Source organism: Vidua macroura, chromosome 6 (assembly GCF_024509145.1).
Source record: "Vidua macroura isolate BioBank_ID:100142 chromosome 6, ASM2450914v1, whole genome shotgun sequence".
NCBI lineage: Eukaryota > Metazoa > Chordata > Aves > Passeriformes > Viduidae > Vidua > Vidua macroura.
Genome location: NC_071576.1, coordinates 2072004 through 2089939, shown reverse-complemented (window position 1 = coordinate 2089939; position 17936 = coordinate 2072004). Strand labels below are relative to the sequence as shown.

Genomic DNA, 17936 nt, shown 5'->3' with positions numbered 1-17936 from the left:
AGGAACTGGTGCAGAGAAATGCTCAGCATTTGGGAGGGAGAAGGGAGGTCAAAGGCCCAGCCACACCAGCTGATGGTCAAGGTCCAGCAGTGGTCAGTGTGCCAAGACAAGGAGAGAATCATTTTCCAGAGTGGCCCACAGGAACGTGATCCAGCAGGACAAAGGCAGAGCTGGGGTTGAGTGATCCCTGTTGAACCCATGAGGTGATCAATATTTAGGAGGGAGGAGAATTGTTGAGGTTGCCTGTCAGAAGATGTAGGAGGGATAAACATTTGGGCTGCAGATGATGGGATCATGGAATTACAGAATGAATTGGGTTGGAAGGGACCTTAAAAATCATCCAGTTCCAACACTTCCACTGTATCTTGTCCTTGAGTGTTTTTATCAGTGATGCTGGAAAATGAGGGAACTGGTTAAAGAATGAAACACCCAAGAGATTTGGGTGAACCTCTGTCTCCAAGCTGTAGAAACCCCTGAGTTTCCTCCTCAGGAGTTACACCAAGAGCTGTTCTTTGCCCCTAACTGTGGATCCCGTTTGTGTTCGGTTGCAGAGTGGTTGTGCTGGAGAGCAGGCCCACAGAAAACCCCACAGCTCACAGCAACCTCTACATCCTGGCTGGACATGAGAACAGTTACTGAGCAGCACTCGCCCCCAGAGAGCAGAGGGAATTGGCCACGCTGGGACCCAGGAGCGCCGGGAAACCGGGACTTGCTGCTTCTTGTCTGACACCCGAGTTGTGCTGGTTTTTAGGGTGGGAATCAATCCATTTTTGCAGCTGGGAACAGCTGGTTCTGTCTCTTGCCACTGTGTGGTTGGTTATGTCGAGTTTGCTTAATAAAAGCTGAGATAAAGAGCCCTTTACTCGTTAGTTCTAGGGAAACAGAGCCTTGAAACGTGTTCTGCAGTAAAGGTGCCATAAACTGTTAAATATTTCCCCTTCCCTTGGGTTTTCCTTTTATTCTGTAGATACAGATCTAGTGCTGGCTGTTGCCCTGTTTTATACTGAGTCTTATTCTTAATAAAACAAAGATTTGTGTAGGAAGTGGAAGTATCTGCAAAGCTTTTTGGTTTTAAATCTGCCATTGGGTATGGCTTTGTATAATAGACTATTTAATCCTTATTTATTAATCTGCTGCTAGGATGGGGTAATGTCTAACTTTTAGCAAAGGAAGGTTGCAGAGCAGCTTACTTTTTTTTTTTTTTTTTTTACAATTGTATAAAGATTTGATTATTCTTTTTCCTCGTAGGGGTGTAGTGCATTACTGAGGGGTGTGTTACCGTGTTGGGTGATCATGTAAAAAAAAAAAATGCAGTTTTGTACAACAAAGTATTTTGTACTGATTTTTCTGCCTGCAGAATTGCCATAAAAGGGATTTTCTTACTTCCTAGACGTAGGGTGTGTGTACACAAAGTAAAATATTGATATCAGACTTGTTGCTCCTGGGTGGCTGTGTACAATATCCATGTGTGTGTGCGTGTGCATGTGTGTGAAGTTGCCTGGCAGTGTGTATTTTTTATATATATATTTATACATATATATATAAAAATGTACAAAACATATATGCTTTATTTTCATAAATTAGGGATAAGCCTTGTGACATGAAGTGGAAATTGTAGCAGGTCATCATCCTTAATGAATGAAAGTATCATGTATCCAACTGCCCACGACGTGTGGTTTATTTATGCTGTTCCAGAGGGGAGCCTGGAGCCACAGCTGAGCCTGAGCAGCATTCCAGCTGCTGTGCTTTGGGAATGGCTGCTGCCCCAGCTGTGAGTATAAATAAACATGATAAGAACCAGTATTCTGTAGCCAAGCTTTGATCACTTTTTGGTCACCTGCATTTTTTTTTTCTCCTTTCTCTTTTCTCCATTGAAGAGTCGCATCGGTTCCTTTTGTCTTCCTCATTAATTAAAATTCTTGAGGTACCATTAAATATAGACTGACTCCAGGAGAGCATCTGGTTTTACTACCTCACATTACCCTGCTGGCTTTGATGTGAACGCTCCTCGGGCAGGTGCAGCAGCAGCTCAGAAACATTGGAATGGAAGGGTTTTTTTCATTAAATGCCTGTTCAGCTCTGAGATCTGCTGCCTAGGAAGGAGAGGCTGGAATTCCCAGGTCATTTGGGCAGAGCAGGAAAGGTGTGTGAGAGCTGGGAGTGGTTTGGTGCTGTGTTGGCATCGGGCTCCGTGATCCATAATTTAACAGGGAGGGAATTGTCTGGGCCCACGTGATGGCTCAGGGACGTCTCCTTGCTCAGGACAGCTGCAAGTTGGGAAGGTCCAGAGGGGAAAACAGCCCTGCACACATTTAGCATTTCAGCCACTGTCATTAAAACTAATTCTTGCTGACTTGACATCCAAATCAAGTCAAGCTTTTCAGTTCTGACACTGTGTCAAAGCTTAATAAGTAGTAAGTGTAGAGATGAAATTTATAAATCACTCCACAGAGCATGAAAAATGTGCTTTAGGGGCGGTCAGCTGGAATTGCATCTGCAGTATTAAAAGCAGGACGAGTGTTTTTTGTCTTCTAAAAGAGTTCTCTAGTATTGAAATTACTTCTCCACAGGTAACAGTGACTGGTGATTAACCTCAAATGGTGCCTCTCCTGGTCTTTAAAACAAAAATTAAGGTGAAGTGAAGCACCAGGTGTAGATATTGTAGAGCAAACACTTCTTAATTTACCTCATTCACTACAGAAGGTAATTTCAGCTTCATCTTTGAAAACACTTAAAGGAGATCTCTAAAAGACTAGAGAAACCTGTAAATAAAATCTGAATATTTATGGGGAATAACTGGAGTAAATAACTCTTGACACTGTCATGCAGAAATAACGAGCTGAAAGTATTTTTCTTTGACACGAATTGCTGATGTTTTGCTGGATCCTAAAGAATAAACTTAGGAAAGTCCTCGTTTAATCAAACCTTTTTTAGCTGTTGAAGCATTTCTAATGGCATGTTGTGAAATGCTTAGTGCTGGTTTCATGGACAGTGGCATTTTTTGGCATGATCTGCAAGATGCTGTTTCCTAGTGTAAAACCTCACTTTGTTCCGTACCACAGAGCAGATTTGTGTGTTCCAGCCAGCCTCGGTGACTCTGATCAGTATAATTTGTGTTTAACTGTTTCATTTAGTCTGGTATTGTCTGTACCTTTGTTTTTGTGGAATTTAAACCAGGCTTGAGAAAGCCTAACAGGGGGAGCTCGGGGGTGATGAAGCAAAAGCTTGCTCAGCCCCTCTTTCCTCGCTCAACATTTATCAAAATTTTAATTACTGGATGCACGAGGTCACGTACCTGACTTGAAAGCCTTAAAAGAGGGTCCCAGAGCTCTTGGAAGTACAAACAGCATGGGAAGAGCAGTCTGTGGATTAATCTCTTTGGATTTCCGAACCAAATTCCTTGCAAGTGAAAAATACAGCTGGAATTGTGCTGACATCTCTTTAAAGAAGAAAGGTACAACGCATCAGGGGAGCCACGGTGTCTCTGGATGGAAAGGACAAGACTGGGAGACTCTGAAATGTGCTTTTTTTTTTTACCTTGTTTAGTCGTTAGGTGTAACTGAGACTCATAACTGCACTCGTTCAGTTTGTGTAACCAGGCTTTGTTCCACGGGAATTTCTGTTGCAGTTCAGTCTATGCCAAATAAACTGCTTTATTTGATCCGTGCCGTGGTGACTCGCTGGGAACAATGCCTCGTCAGAGGGATCTGGGGAGAATCCAGCCAAGCTCCAGGTTTTGTGGCTGCTGTGGGAAGGGCCTGGCGCCGCTGCTCTCTGTCCTGCAGACTGCAGGGAGCCAGCAGCAGCTCCCGGGGACTGCACAGGAGGGAGAAATCACAGGAGCAGGGACAAATTATTCCCGGCCCAGTCACCTGGGAGCACGGAGGAACCACTCAGGAGTTGTTTGGCTGGAAAAGCAGAGACTGGCTGCCTTGAACCTGGGAAGAGTGGGCTTCAAAGGGCTGCTCAGAGTAGGAAAACACACAGCTCAGCCTCATCAGGATCTAGAGCAGTTTACACATTGTCCTCACACTTTGTTTGCTGCAGGTGCTTCAGGTGTTGTAGCTGTGTCCCAGATCTTCAGGGATCTGCTGAGGTAGAGGGAAAAGGAGGCTGAAAAAATGATATAATGAGTGTGACTTTGGACAACACAACTGCCAATTACTGGTAGTTATATCTATAAATAAATATACAGCAATATTCCTCCTCTGCAGGAGATTGTTACCTCTAGGCGTCAATCTTGAATATGAGGACTGCACATCCCTGATGAACCTGGCTTGGGAAGAAAAATAATTAGTGGATCTTTGTTCTGAGTTGGGAAGCACCTCAGGAAAGGATTGGGGAGGGAGGAGGCATGAAATGGAGTGGGGTGCCCACAGTCATACTCAGATCTAATATTGAAAGCAATTACCACCACAAAAGGCCAGGGGATGAGGAGAGGGATGAGGATCCAGGGACCCAGACGGTTGCAGCAGGAAAGATAAAAGGATGGTCAGGGATGGAAAAGCTCGACCAAAGGAAGGGTCTGGCTGCTGACAGGAGCCCATTCAGTGACAGAGAGCCGAGATTCTGGAACCGTGCAGTGGGAAGATGTTCCAGGGAAACCTCCAGGTGCCAGAGGGGAGTGCAGACCCTGTGGAAGGTTGTTCCCTTTTCCAACCCTGCAGGAAAACGGAGTCAAACCTAGCGATCCTGTGGAAAGGCAGAGAGGGGCAAAGACAACATGATCATAGCAGGGTGGTTGGAGCTGGGTGGTCGTTAAGGTCCTTTCCGACCCAGTCCATGAGTGGTTCTGTGACTCCATGAACACGGCGCTGCGGGCCGTGAAGCCCGGGGGGATCGTGAGGCGCGGAGTCAGCGAGTGGCCCCGGCAGCGGCCATGGCGATGCCCTACTCTCCCTCCTTTCCCCCCGGGACCGCCCCGGCCGTGGCGGTGTCCCCGGGGCGGTTCCTGGGGCCGTGCCCGCCGGGGAGACTCCCCCGCCCGGGGCCCGCCCCGGCCCCGGCTCCGGCTGAGGCGGCGGCGGAGCGCGGCGGGGCCGCCCGGCCATGGAGCGCTACGAGAAGCTGGGCAAGGTCGGGGAGGGCTCCTACGGCGTCGTCTTTAAGTGCCGCAACAAAGACACGGGGCAGATTGTGGCCATCAAGAAGTTCCTGGAGTCCGAGGAGGACCCGGTGATCCGGAAGATCGCCCTGAGGGAGATCCGCATGCTCAAGGTGCGCGGGCGGGGCGGGATGGACCCTGCTGCCGGCACGGGCTGTGCCCGCCATGGGCAGCCCCGGCGGGGAGCGGCGAGCCCTGAGGGAGCTGCCGGGGACGGTCGTGAGGGGTCAGGGTGTGAGGACATCCGTGAAGGGACATCGTGTGGCTGCAAGGTGTGAGGACAGGCGGAGACAGAGAGTCTTGAGGGGACGGGGCGTCGTGAGGGGACGGGGTGTGAGGGCAGCCATGAAGAGACGGGGCATGAGGGCACCTGTGAGGGGATGGGGTGTCGTGAGGGGGGAAGCAGAGACGGGCGTGAAGGAGCCACCATGAAGTGCCCAGGTCAGTCAGTTCCTCTGGGAGAAAGCCGGTGCCAGGGAATGTCCGGCCCGCTTGTCCGGGGCTGGCGATGCCGGGTGATCCTGCCCAGCGCAGGCAGGAGCAGGTGGGAGCTGAGACGCGGCCATGAGCAGCCGCCAGGTGCCGGCGGATTTCTTCAGGAGGAGCATCAGCGCAGTCACGGTGTGCCCTGCACAGAGGGATTGACCCGGGCTCTGTCCCCCACGGAGCCAGCGATGCCCTGGCCGGTGTGGGCACAGCTCTGCCCTTGGTGTGTGTCACAGACCCCTCTGCGTCCAGGAGATTGCCCAGAACAGTTGGAGCCAATATAAAACACATGGGCAAAAAGTGAGGCTGGACAGCGTGAGGAGGGGGACAGCCAGGGGACACAGCTCTTCCTGCTCCGCAGCTGATAAATCTGCCCCAGCTCCTCCTTCAAACGCCCTTTCTGAGCCCCTGGCTGTGCAGGATCCAGCTGTGGATTGAATGCCAGGGGCTGTGCGGGGTCGGGTGTTCCACATGGAAGCCACAGCAGAACCGGCACCAGTGAGCCTTGTCTCTGCTGATCCTTTCCTGACCTCTCTGTGAGAGCTCATCCTCACACAGAAATGGGTTACTCCTTCAGCCTCTGGCTTTATTTCCCCCACGAAATAAAAGCAGGGAGCATCTGCAGTGAGTCACACCCCAGGTCTATCCAGCATGCAGAAATAAGGAGAGACCTGGGAGAAGGGGGAGACGATCAGGTAAGGTTTCCTTTCACATTCCCAACTTCTGGGCAAGGATTCTGCAGCAAAGGCTGTGCCTGTCGCTTCATGCATCTGCAGACTTTTGGGACTCTGTCCCATCTCTTTGGAACTCGTGTGTTCATTTGGTCTCCATAGTTTCCTGAGGCTTTAGGAATGTGTTGTGTGAAAAAAAAAAATATTTGTTTTTGTTTGTTACAAACTTGCTGCTGGGTGATGGATGGCACACTGTACCCTCAGCTTTGTGTTCCAAGAAATTGGAAGTGTCCCCTTTGCACTTTTTCCGGGGTGCTCATGATTTGTACACCTGCTATCCTAGGAAAGCAATCATCTATGAAAAAGCATAATTATTTTTCAGTTACATCTTGGAAGAAGCAGACAAAGTTTTTCTCCTATCCTTGGTAAACACAGGACATGTAGCTATATTATTTCAGTGAGTAATGCTAGATTTACATTAAGATTTAAGTGATATTAAACATCTGAACAGGAAAATAATCATGGCAGAAGTCCCTTGTAAAGCAGCTGGGAACTGCATCATCCTTAAGGATCCAAAGTTCCACAGCCAGGAACAGCAGGATCTGTGTTGGGACACTGTTTACTTTAACAAGTACAGACCTGCTTGACTCTTTTCAGCTTTTTCTCTGCAAATAGAAACTTTGTTTGCTTGTTTGTTTGTTTGTTTGTTGAGGCACTTCCTGGCTTAGGCAACTCCTGTTTGTCAGAGTTGGAGTGAGATTGTGTTTCAGCAGTAGAAAATGATGGGCCTTGATAAATCATTTTTCTGCCCAGTAAACACCTTGCAGACCAAGGGATTTTTGTGGCCAGGAGCCAAGGGACGTGGAGTGGGAATTTGCAGACTCTTGAAACCATAGAATCCCAGAATGGTTTGGGTTGGAAGGGATTCCAAAGATCATCCCATTCCACCCCCTGCCATGGCAGGGACACCTTCCACTGTCCCAGGTGGCTCCAAGCCCTGTCCAAGCTGGCCTTGGGCACTGCCAGGGATCCAGGGGCAGCCACAGCTGCTCTGGGCACCCTGTGCCAGGGCCTGCCCACCCTCCCAGCCAGGAATTCCTTCCCAATATCCAAGGACAAGGGGGATATTGGGGCTTCCCTCTGCCAGAGGGCAGGGCTAGATGGAGCACTGGGAAGAGCTTGCTGCCCACCCATTTAGGTCAGCTCCCAAAATAAGTACACAGAGGCTGAGCTGCAGCTGAGCTGTGCTTGTAGAAAGGGTTCAGCTTAAGGAATTGTGACCCTGAAGGACAACCCTGTGCCCACCACCTTCACCCTGTGCAGTTCCTGACCAGCCCACCCCCTGTGTGTTGCAGCAACTCAAACACCCCAACCTGGTGAACCTGCTGGAGGTGTTCAGGAGGAAGCGGCGGCTGCACCTGGTGTTCGAGTACTGCGAGCACACCGTGCTGCAGGAGCTGGACAAGCACCCCCGCGGGTGAGTGGCCCCTCTCCCGGGAGCTCCGAGCACAGGGGCGGGGTGTCCGTGCTCCTGCCCTGTGGCTTTCCAGAGGAATTCCATTAATGACACGAGAGGTTTCTCAGCCCGGTGCCCGGGACTGTCTGCGTTACTGCGGTTTGGCACAAGAACGGCGTGGGAGCCGCGTTCCTGCCCAGCCCCGCTCACCACGGAGACGGGAGCGCCGAGCCGAGCATTCGGGAGGGCTCTGGCTGCCGGGGGAGCAGCGAACCCGGGGCTTGGGAGCAGCTTGTGTCCTGCTCCTCCCACTGCTCCCATCACTGTGGGCACTGGGCACCCAGATACAGAATCGGGGACTTGCAGAATCATTTTAGGTTGGAAAAGCCTTCTGAGACCATCGAGTCCAGCTGTTTATGCAGCACTGCCGTGCTCACCACTAAACTGTTGTCCCCAAGTGCCACATCTGTGCTTTTGAACACTTCCAGCCCTCCAGAGTGAGCAAGAGTTCCCAGGAGCTGTGCCTGCGCCTGTCTGCAAAAACTCCTCTTCAAACAGGTGCTTGCACCAAGCGTGAGCTGCACACAGGGTTTGTTCTGTCCACACCCTGTAAACAGCACTCCCACTGTCCCTAATTATCCAGGTGCCTTGGTGCTGTGGAAATGCCAAGCACAAGTCCATAAATCATTTCACAGGCCTGGGGCTGTGAATTTGCCTGCAGGAGGCTCATGGGGGGGTTGAGTAAACAAGAGCTTGTTATTTACTCCCTTTCTCCCGGGTGAGGAGCACCAGGAGAATGGAACATGCTGATAGCATGTGACAAAGCTGACAGCTTTGTGAGCTGCCACCCCACCTTGAACCTGTTCACCTGGAATCTGAAGAGGGGATGGATAACTCTCCTGAAGGAAATGCTTCCCGTTTGCTGACTGGTCATCAGAACAGCTCCAGCGTGAAGGAACATGTGACAGCTGGCTGCATGCTTTGCTTTTCAGCTTTGCTAGGGCAGATGGTCAAGTCTTTTGTGGTCTTAAGATGGGTGGGCACGTGTTGATTCCAGCTCATTTGACCAACTCCATCCCCTTTTCAAGCTGTCACAGCAGCACTCCCATCATTCTGGGATGTTTCTGGAAGGAATCTCTACTCACAGTGTCAGCAGTGTGTCACTGACCCGCTGACAGCACAAAGTGAAAGCCAAGCTTGAAAGAAAAACTCAGGCTTGCATTGTTTTGGTTTATTTTTGGATAGTTTTTTTTTCTTTATTATGAATCAGAAGTTTTTCAGCATTAAACATGTGAAATAAAATTGTGTTTAAGTTGGAAAATGCCAAGATTGTCACTTCTGCCTTTCCTGGGGTTGTTGAAGATCATTATAGACAGCCAAGGAAGTTCAAGAACTGTTGCCCAGTAACTGAAAGAAAGGAGAGGGGGCTGGGAAGTGTTTGCTGGCTGTGAGAGGGAAGGAGGGGGATCCAAACCAAAGCAGAGCTTTATACTTTTGTCTGAGCACCCTTCCCTGGCCCATTTTTCACCTCTCCACTCTGGACAATCAGTGCCATGGCAGCATGCCATGTATCTACACCATGGATACTCCAGCAGTTCCAGCCCTGAGAGCTGTGGAGGCAGAAATTCCTGCTGGCATTTCAGGACTGCCAGGAATTGTAGGACAGGGTCTGATATGGACTCCCACACTTGGCTGTGTGGTCACAGGGGCAAATAAATCCTTGTTGCACTGACTGGCTCTGGAAGTGTTTCCTGACTTCCCTGATGGTTTTGCTCAGAGATCCCTGTACAATGCCAGCACTCATTTTCCCTGAAATAGTGAATTTATTATTAATGGCTAAAATAAAACTGTGTTTTTTTCCAACAGGGTGCCAGAGTACCTGGTGAAGAGCATAACCTGGCAGACCCTGCAGGCTGTGAACTTCTGCCATAAACACAATGTGAGTCCCCTGACCTGCACTAATGATTGCTGGAACATGGCCTTGGAGGAGAGAGGGGGGTTCTGTTGGCATTTTCCTGATTCCAGAGCTTTCACGGGATGGAGTCAGGTGGAATCTCCTGTTTTGAACAGGAAACACATCTGAAATATTGGTGTATACCCACACCAGCTGCCTTCACTGCCACACCACAGGCCCCTTGGCTTGGCTGTCGGGAAATTATTTGCTCCAATGACCTTAGACAAGCTTCTAGGAGAAATGGGAATGATCCTTGTGTGATTCCAGGGGCCCTGGACTACTGCTGACCTTCAGGAACTTGCCTTACCAGCTCATCAGCTGGGACCTGTGCAAACTGCTGCTGATTTCACAGAAAGTCCTTCACTTGACTTGGCATGGGGTTGAATCGTGGCACCAGTGAACAGATTTCAAAACTTAGACACAGTTTTTACTCCTTCCTCTGCTCTCTGGAGGGAGACACGAGTTGTGTGTGTGTCAGATACTTCAGGGGGAGCATTTTAAGAAGCGGGGAAGGAAAAGGAGCCTTTTGGAGAAGCTCTTTAGGCAAACTTAGCTCTATTTGTCTTTGTTTTTGTTCATCTGCCAACATTTGAGATTTAAGAGTGGGGCAGGAGATGGCCCTGGAATGGGTGTTCTGTCTTTGCTGAGAGAATTACGTCCAGCTGAGCCACAGGAACTTGGCCACAGGTCTCTCCTGCTTCCAAGATTTGTTGGTTTGCGTCTTTTTTCTGTTCCCCTGCTCAGTCTGGAAGATTGAATGGAGTTTGAGAGCAGAGGGAACAATGAGATGCTGCAGCCTGACCTGCTGTAGATCACAGGTAATGAGGTTTTATGCAGCTGCCCTTTTTGGAGCTCCATGACAGTGGCTTCATAAGCAGCATTTCAGTCCTCAGGAGGAGGCACAATAATTTACCACCAGCTTGGCAAGGAAAGTCCAAGGGGTTTGCTCTGAAGTGGTGATGGAAGAGGGACAATGTGAGTGAGACCCCAGTGAGTTGAGTAGAACAAAAGAAATAAAGTCCTTTTTAGTTTGATCAGCAGAAATTCTTTGCCAAGCCCAAATTTGGTTGTTGTGAAGGACAAGGTCACCTCCAAAGAATCACAGAATTGCTGATGTTGGAAGGGGGCTCTGGAGATCTCCTCACCCAAGCCTTCTAGTCAGTCTGGCTCAGCTAGAACAGGCTGTTCAGAAACTTTTCCAGTCAGGATTTCAGTATCTCCAAGGCTGGAGGCTCCACAGACTCTCTGGACAATCTGTTTGGGTGTCTGGCCATGTCCTCAGTAGAAAAGATAAAATAAATTGGTTAGGTTTAAATGGTCTGTGTCCTTTCAGTGCACCACCAAGAACAGCCTGGCTCAGTCTCTTTTACTGCTTTCCGTCAGGTATTTAATGCACATTGAAGAGTTTCACTGGGAGCCTTTTCTTGATGGCCCCAGCTCCCTCATCCTCTCCTTGGATGTCAGACACTGCAGTCCTGTCAGTTTCAGTGGCCCTTCACTGGAGTCACATCTTCCCTCTCTGGAGGGTCCCAAGCTGGACACAGCTCTGGATGTGTCCAACCTGTGCTGAGCAGAGCTCTTGCTGAGCTTTGTCAGCAAATTCATTCAGCAGGAGCTTCCCAGGGTTCAGGGAGCTGCCTCCGTGTTGTCCAGGGGATACAGAGCTGGCAGCTGAAGCTGGGGGCCTGCACAGTGATTTCCCCGAAGGTGGGCTATGGACAGGTCATTGTCCTGCTGCTCAGAAATCCTTCCAGCTTCCCTTTCAGCAGGAGTAACTGCCTGGCACAGAGAGCAAGGGACTGTGGCTGAATTTATCTGAGGGCCAGGTTAAATACTTGTAACCTTGCTTTTTTCTTCTTCTTCCAGTGCATCCACCGGGATGTAAAGCCAGAGAACATCCTGATAACAAAGCACTCGGTCATCAAACTCTGTGACTTTGGATTTGCTCGGATACTGAGTGAGTGCTGACTCTTCATGTACTGGGAGTGTGGGCTGAGCCACTCCAACCCTCACTTACCTGTGTCTGGGGCACTGCAAATCCTCCTGCATGAGTGTGTTTTCCCAGGGAAGCTCTGCTGAAGGCTGGGTAGAGATTCCTGAACCTTACAGGGAGGGAGCCCAGACACGGCGGTGACATCTGTAAACAAACTGAGCTCCCTGCTGAGCCGCTGGGGGTGCTGGCACTGGGAGATGGAAGCCGGCCTTGGGCGTCTCGGAGCTGCCCAGTTGTTTGTGCAGGGCTGGAGCCACAGCTGGAGCTCCCTGGCAGGAAAAGCCCCTCTGGCTGCCTCTGCAAACAATGGCTTCACATTTTCCGTTGTAAATAAACCCCCTAATCTGGCTTTTTTTAGCTGCTCTTCAGACAAATCACATGGGTTCTGAGAACTGCCCACTGGCTGCTGCAGGGCCCTGCTGTGGAGCTCTGCACATTTGGAGGAAAACACGGTCTTGATTTTTACCAGATCCTGAGTTTTCCAGAGTTGGGTTCTGCTGGTGGCCAGTGACTCACCGTGCTCCTGCAGCTCTGGCCTGCCCCAAAATGTAACAAGTGACGATGGCTCCTCTGCATCGCTCTGATCCCGCGTTCCTGTGTTGGTGTCTCTCTCCCCTGACCCCGAGCCAGCTGGTCCCAGTGACTACTACACCGACTACGTGGCCACCAGGTGGTACCGCTCCCCGGAGCTGCTGGTGGGGGACACCCAGTACGGCCCCCCCGTGGACGTGTGGGCCATCGGCTGCGTCTTCGCCGAGCTGCTCTCGGGGCTGCCGCTGTGGCCGGGCAAGTCGGACGTGGACCAGCTGTACCTCATCCGCAGAACCCTGGGTGAGTGTCCCCGGCACCCACAGCCCTGGCAGCACCGGAGCTTGCCCAGGAGGGATGCCCTCTGTGGTGGGAACGGGGAGTAGCCAGGGGGGAATTTACCCAGCAGATGTCTCCCTTTAGAAGGTGCTGGTTTATTTGAGGGGTTCCTGTCCTTAAGAAGGAGCTGGCTTTTCCTGGCATTGTGTACACGGGCTAACAAGGCTCGCAGTGGTCCAGGCTGAGAATCAGGATCGTTGCCTGCAGACTGCCTGGAACCATCCCTCCAGTCTCCTTACCCTCCTGGAAGCTAGGTCTGGTGCAGGGCAGATTAGGAAAGATCTTGGATGTGTTTGGTGACCACTGGATGCCCCTCCTGGTCCCTGCTGGGGTGGGGGAGCCAGCAACTTCAGCTGTGTCCACATAGACAAAAACATGAGGTGCCTGTATCAGAAAGGACCAGGAATGTTTTGCACAAAGGTTTAAAAGATCCAGGTGTTTTTCAGGGATTGGTACCAAACAAAGTGGTCAGTGAACAGCTGGATTCAATTCATCCCAGCTTTGGAGGTCTCAGAAGTGTTGTCAGTGCCTGTTGATGGCTGTGTGCCTGGGAAGGGGAGTGTGAACATCACAGCTTGTCTGTTCCACGTGTTTCTTGTTGTTCATCAATGAATTTAGGAGCCACTCCATATTTATTTGTTAAATAAAAGAGCCATTATCCCCCATAACACTTAAACTAATCCAGTCCCATTGATTCTTTTCAGTTTTGGTGTGGAACATCAGATTTCTTGGGTGACAACGAACAACCCCCCACTTTTCACTGGTATTTGTTGGAATGAACAGAGAGTTGTAATTTTAACTGAACAGTTTATAAAACTACAAAGGTGACTAATGGCTTTAAACAGATAAGCTCCTTAGCTAGAAAAATAGTTCATCACTGACTGCTTCATCCTCCAGAATTCATTAATGCCAGTGTTAGGCAGTTATAATTGATTTTTAATGACAGGGTTTCAGCCTGAGGAGATTCCCACTGATTGTTGGATCCAGGTGCTGGAGTGAGGCAGTGTTCACAGAGCAAAGCTCCTTGATTGAAGCTGTGCCATTATGGGATTGGCATTGTACTGGCTCCTTTGCTATGGATTTGATTTTAACATTTTCCTTGCTCTAAGCTTCAAAAATGTGGCCTCAGGGAAAAGCTACAGCAGGTTCAGGTGGGGCTGTGTTCCAGCTCTGCCCTGTACAGCACCCTCAGGAGTGTCCAAAGAGAATTTCACCCAAAAGGAGTTAAATTCTCCTGAAGCTGGAACTCTTGTTCCAGCCTTTCCTTCAGCAGTCACACGGTGTGGGATCACTGATGGCCCAAATGGACATTAATTGTCACAAAAGAACATTGCCTTGGCTCACTTGGTGATACTCAGATGCTGTCTAGGGTGGCATCAGCCTTGTTAGAGGATACAACCATGTTCAATGCAGGCACTGTGAAATTAAGCAAATTACTCCTTTTTTTTTTTTCTTTTTAAAATTCTCGGTCAAAGGGGATCTCATTCCCAGGCACCAGCAAGTGTTCAGCACCAACCAGTTCTTCAGTGGGGTAAGAATTCCAGACCCAGAGAGCATGGTAAGAGCTGCCTCCAGCTGCACTTCCCTCCCTTCCCCACCCTTTGCCCAGCCCTTTGCTGTGCAGCATTTTTTCCCTATCCAAAAGCTTTGTCCTCTACTTTGCCAGTGTGCACCAGAATATTTGGAGGTGGCTGAACCTCTCATGACATTTTAACTTACAGCCTGTGTAAAAGCAGTCAAAAAATGTTTGATCTCTGCTGCTTTCCCCATTTCTGGTGGCACATCCTCAGAGCTGCCAGGCCTCTGGGCACATAAGGAGTGATGGAGGCATTTTGTGAGGAACAGGTCATGTTCCTATGGAAAGCTGGGTCTTGGTACCCTGATGGATGAAAAGTTTGCTAATATGAGTCCATTCACTTTTTTTTTTTCCCTGCAGGAGCCATTGGAAGTGAAATTCCCCAATATTTCATACTCTGCACTGGCTCTCATGAAGGTAAGGAAGCTCCAGCTTGTGGAGGAGCCCTGTGCTGGGATAAACAAATGATCTGGTGTGAGAGTCTGGGACTGACATACCAGAGATTCACTGAAAAACAGACCTGGTTTGCTGCCCCATGTGATTGCACCTCTTCCTTGAGCCACAATTCCTACTACAGTTGTGGACTCCCCACCCCTGCAAGTGTCCAAGGCCAGGCTGGACAGGGCTCAGAGCAGCCTGGGATAGTGGAAGGTGTCCCTGCCCAGGGCAGGGGGTTGGAACAAGATGATCTGTAAGGTGCCTTCCAACCCAAACCATTCCATGATTAATTTTTGTAATTGTTGGATAATTAGCTGCTCCTCAAGCTTCGTGCTGACTCTGAAAAGCCACTCTTAGAATCCATTAAAAAATTATTAACACGTGTACCTGTGGGAATACTCTTGGGCTGTGGGGAGCAGCTGGAATTGTGCAGGGCTGTGTAAGGAGTGTTTTCCTCCATCTTTTGTGAGGGCTGCCTTCGGATGGACCCTGCGGAGAGGCAGAGCTGTGAGCAGCTGCTGCAGCACCCCTACTTTGACAGCTTCAGGGCAGCAGCAGAGCTGGGCAAAGAACACGAGAAGGGCTCTCGGAAAGCAGCCAGGCTGCCTCGGAAGCACATGCCAGGGGTAAGCTTTCCATACTGTTGAATATTCCAGTCAGGAGGGGCTGTTCTTTTGCTGGCTCGCAGGGTGGGCTGTGCTGGCAGGTGAGGGTGTTGGGCTGCTCTTGCTTTTATCCTGAGGAGGAAACAACCCCTGGCTAAAGAGTAACTCCGTACAAACTGGATTTTGCACTGCGGCTCCATGGGGCACTGGGGATAAACAGCACAGCCCTGTCACAGTAAGGTTCATGCAGGAATGTGCATTCCTGACAAAGAGCAGCAGGAGGGCTGGACAGACTGGCACACTCAGGTGGCTGGTTTAATTTTGAGCACTCAGGTGCTTTTTAATCCTGAATTATGTAGATGGAATAAACACAACTTCTGTTTGTAGCAGTTCCACACGTTACCCCACGCACTGCGTGTTTCTGCAGCTGGAGCTGCCAAGCAAATGTCTCCCTGCTGCTCTGGCTTTTCCAGACTCCATCCCAAGTCCCCAAATCCAGCCTCACAATGCAGCTCATTCCACAGTTCTTTATTCCTCTGAGCCACATTCCCCATGGCAGCTCTAAAGCTGAGCTGGGACAGACAGGGAAGTTGGAGGTGAGGGATGGAGAACTGCTACAGAGTGTCAATTCTGGGTCACACTGATTGGCCTCTTCCATTTCTGTGACCTGGGATATTTTTCTTGCCTAATGGAATTCTTTAATGAGTTGTTCTTGTTGCAGTCGAGTCATAAAACCTCAGAATCTTAGTTTGGAAAGTACAGGATTACAGTAGGGATAGTTTTATTGCTCATATTCCATGTGAAAATTGATTCCATGTGTGCTTTATTCCCATTCTAAACAAATGCACATGGTGTAACCTTGCCTTTAGTTACAGCACCTGCCTCAGCTGACCTGCAGCAAAGTTCTCCCAGCTTTGGACAGCAAGAAGAACTGCTGCAAGACAAGGAAATCAAAGTACCACTTCCCAAACATCTGACCAGGTGGCACATCAAAACTCAGTTGTTCAAAGTCATCCAGGATTTATAAATGGAGGATACACAGTGGAAACCTAAATTACTAAAAGTTATGGCATGTACAGAGTGATCTGTACTCTGGGTCACTGATGGAGAGGAAGTGATGCAGAAAGAACTCCAAGCTCATCTTAGTGCTCTGTGTACAAAGGCAAATGCATTCTGCTTTAATTCCTGATTGCCTCCTGGTTCAGGATTACCCCACCCAGTGCTTACAGGATGAAATTTAAAGCTCTGTCTCCTGCATTTCAGACTTGGCAGGAGAACTCCACCTTGCCAAATACACGAGTCCCTGCTCTGTGAGGAGCTGTGCCTGTGCTGCTCAAGGGCTGAAGATGTGCTGGGGCAGCCCAGGCTGGGAGGGGCTGCCTGGCTGCTCCAGGGCGGTCCCAGCTCCACACGGGCTCACTCCTGCCCTTACAGAGCTCAAAGGCCTCAGAGTGCTGCTGGGCAATTCACAGGCTCCAGACACCAGGAGAACAGAGCAACAACATCCCTGCCCTGTCTTTAGTCTTTCCAGAGCTTCTCCTGAGAGTTTTATCCTTGAATTCTGCTGCTGACAAGAGTGAGGGCACTTGCTTGTAGTTACAAAAGTGATTTTATCAAAACTAATAATGAATGTAATTTATAACAATGGCCAGACACAGGCAGGAATTCTACCTAAGTGTTTGTATTAGAACGACTGGGGTTTGTGGAATCTCAGAATATAATATTGTGATGATTTTAAATAAAAGAAATGTAGCTTTTTCCAATTTACTGGAGGTATTTTGCTATATAAAACTTTACTACTGGGCAAGAACATCCTCTTTTTACTGACACTTAGAGCAAAAGAGTTTTGCCAGTACATTTTGTGTTCCACAGCAGTAAAAGCCCTTTCAGTGGGACAGATGCCATGTCCTGTGTGTGCCTGTTGGCCTTCTGTTTCCTCACACGTGGAGAACCAGCTCTGAGACAGCACTGTGCATCTGACTGCTTGGAGTCGCTGCCTTCTGCCCTTCCCTTGCCCAAACCCAGGGATTTGAGTGAAAATGCTGTGCTCTCCCTGAGGATGAGCCATTCCCACTGTGCTGGCACCAGTGAGGCCCTGCCTCACTCAAAAGGCACTTTTGAGTCTCTCACAAGAAGGGCATTGAGGGGCTGGAGCTTGTCCAGGGAAGGGAATGGAGCTGGGAAGGGCCTGGAGCTCCAGGAGAGGCTGAGGGAGCTGGGAAGGGGCTGAGCCTGGAGCAAAGGAGGCTCAGGGGGGACCCTGTGGCTCTGCACAGCTCCTGACAGGAGGGGACAGCCGGGGGGGTCGGGCTCTGCTCCAGGAACAGGGACAGGAGGAGAGGGAACGGCCTCAGGCTGGGCCAGGGGAGGTTTAGATTGGATATTAAGGAAAATTTCTTTATGGAAAGAATTGTCCAGCCCTGGCACAGCTGCCCAGGACAGTGCTGGACTCACCATTCCTGGAGGGATTTAAAAGCCGTGTGAATGTGGCACTTGGGGACACGGAGCAGTGGTGGCCTTGGCAGTGCTGGGGGAACACTTGGACTCCCATGATCTCAGAGGACTTTTCCATCCTCAGCAATTCTCAATGACTTTTATTTATCAGGAGGGATGAGGATGCAACTCCAGAGCTGCACAGAACTGCAGTAGTCCATCAGCACACAGCAAAAACGTGCTCAAGGCTGTGCCCAGGAGCTGCTGCTCCTGCACAAAGAGCCATGATCCCTTCAGCAGCTCAGTGCTCCCGAGGGGGTGACCCTGCCTGCCTGCAGATCGTTGAACCAGAC

The 17936-nt window shown here is 49.9% G+C and overlaps 2 protein-coding genes across 3 annotated transcripts in view; both read left to right on the top strand.

Annotated features, from left to right (window-relative positions):
* Positions 1–854, top strand: part of MAP4K5 (mitogen-activated protein kinase kinase kinase kinase 5) — a 59339-nt gene extending 58485 nt beyond the window's left edge. Inside the window, exon 33 of the mRNA XM_053979620.1 lies at positions 552–854. Within this exon, the coding sequence (XP_053835595.1) occupies positions 552–639 (88 nt within the window). The 3' untranslated portion in view covers positions 640–854. The remainder of the gene's footprint in view (positions 1–551) is intronic.
* Positions 855–4981: 4127 nt separating this feature from the next.
* CDKL1 (cyclin dependent kinase like 1) lies at positions 4982–16913 on the top strand. Of its 2 annotated transcripts, none has more exons than XM_053979615.1 (9): positions 4982–5217; positions 7617–7738; positions 9584–9656; positions 11538–11628; positions 12295–12495; positions 14007–14062; positions 14468–14524; positions 15016–15171; positions 16020–16913. In XM_053979615.1, exons 1-9 carry the CDS (start codon positions 5050–5052, stop codon positions 16125–16127), a joined length of 1032 nt encoding a protein of 343 aa, XP_053835590.1. In that variant the 5' UTR covers positions 4982–5049; the 3' UTR covers positions 16128–16913. The 2 variants fall into 2 exon arrangements, with proteins under 2 accessions (XP_053835590.1, XP_053835589.1); XM_053979614.1 differs by having other exon boundaries at positions 14007–14089.
* Positions 16914–17936: the final 1023 nt, after the last annotated feature.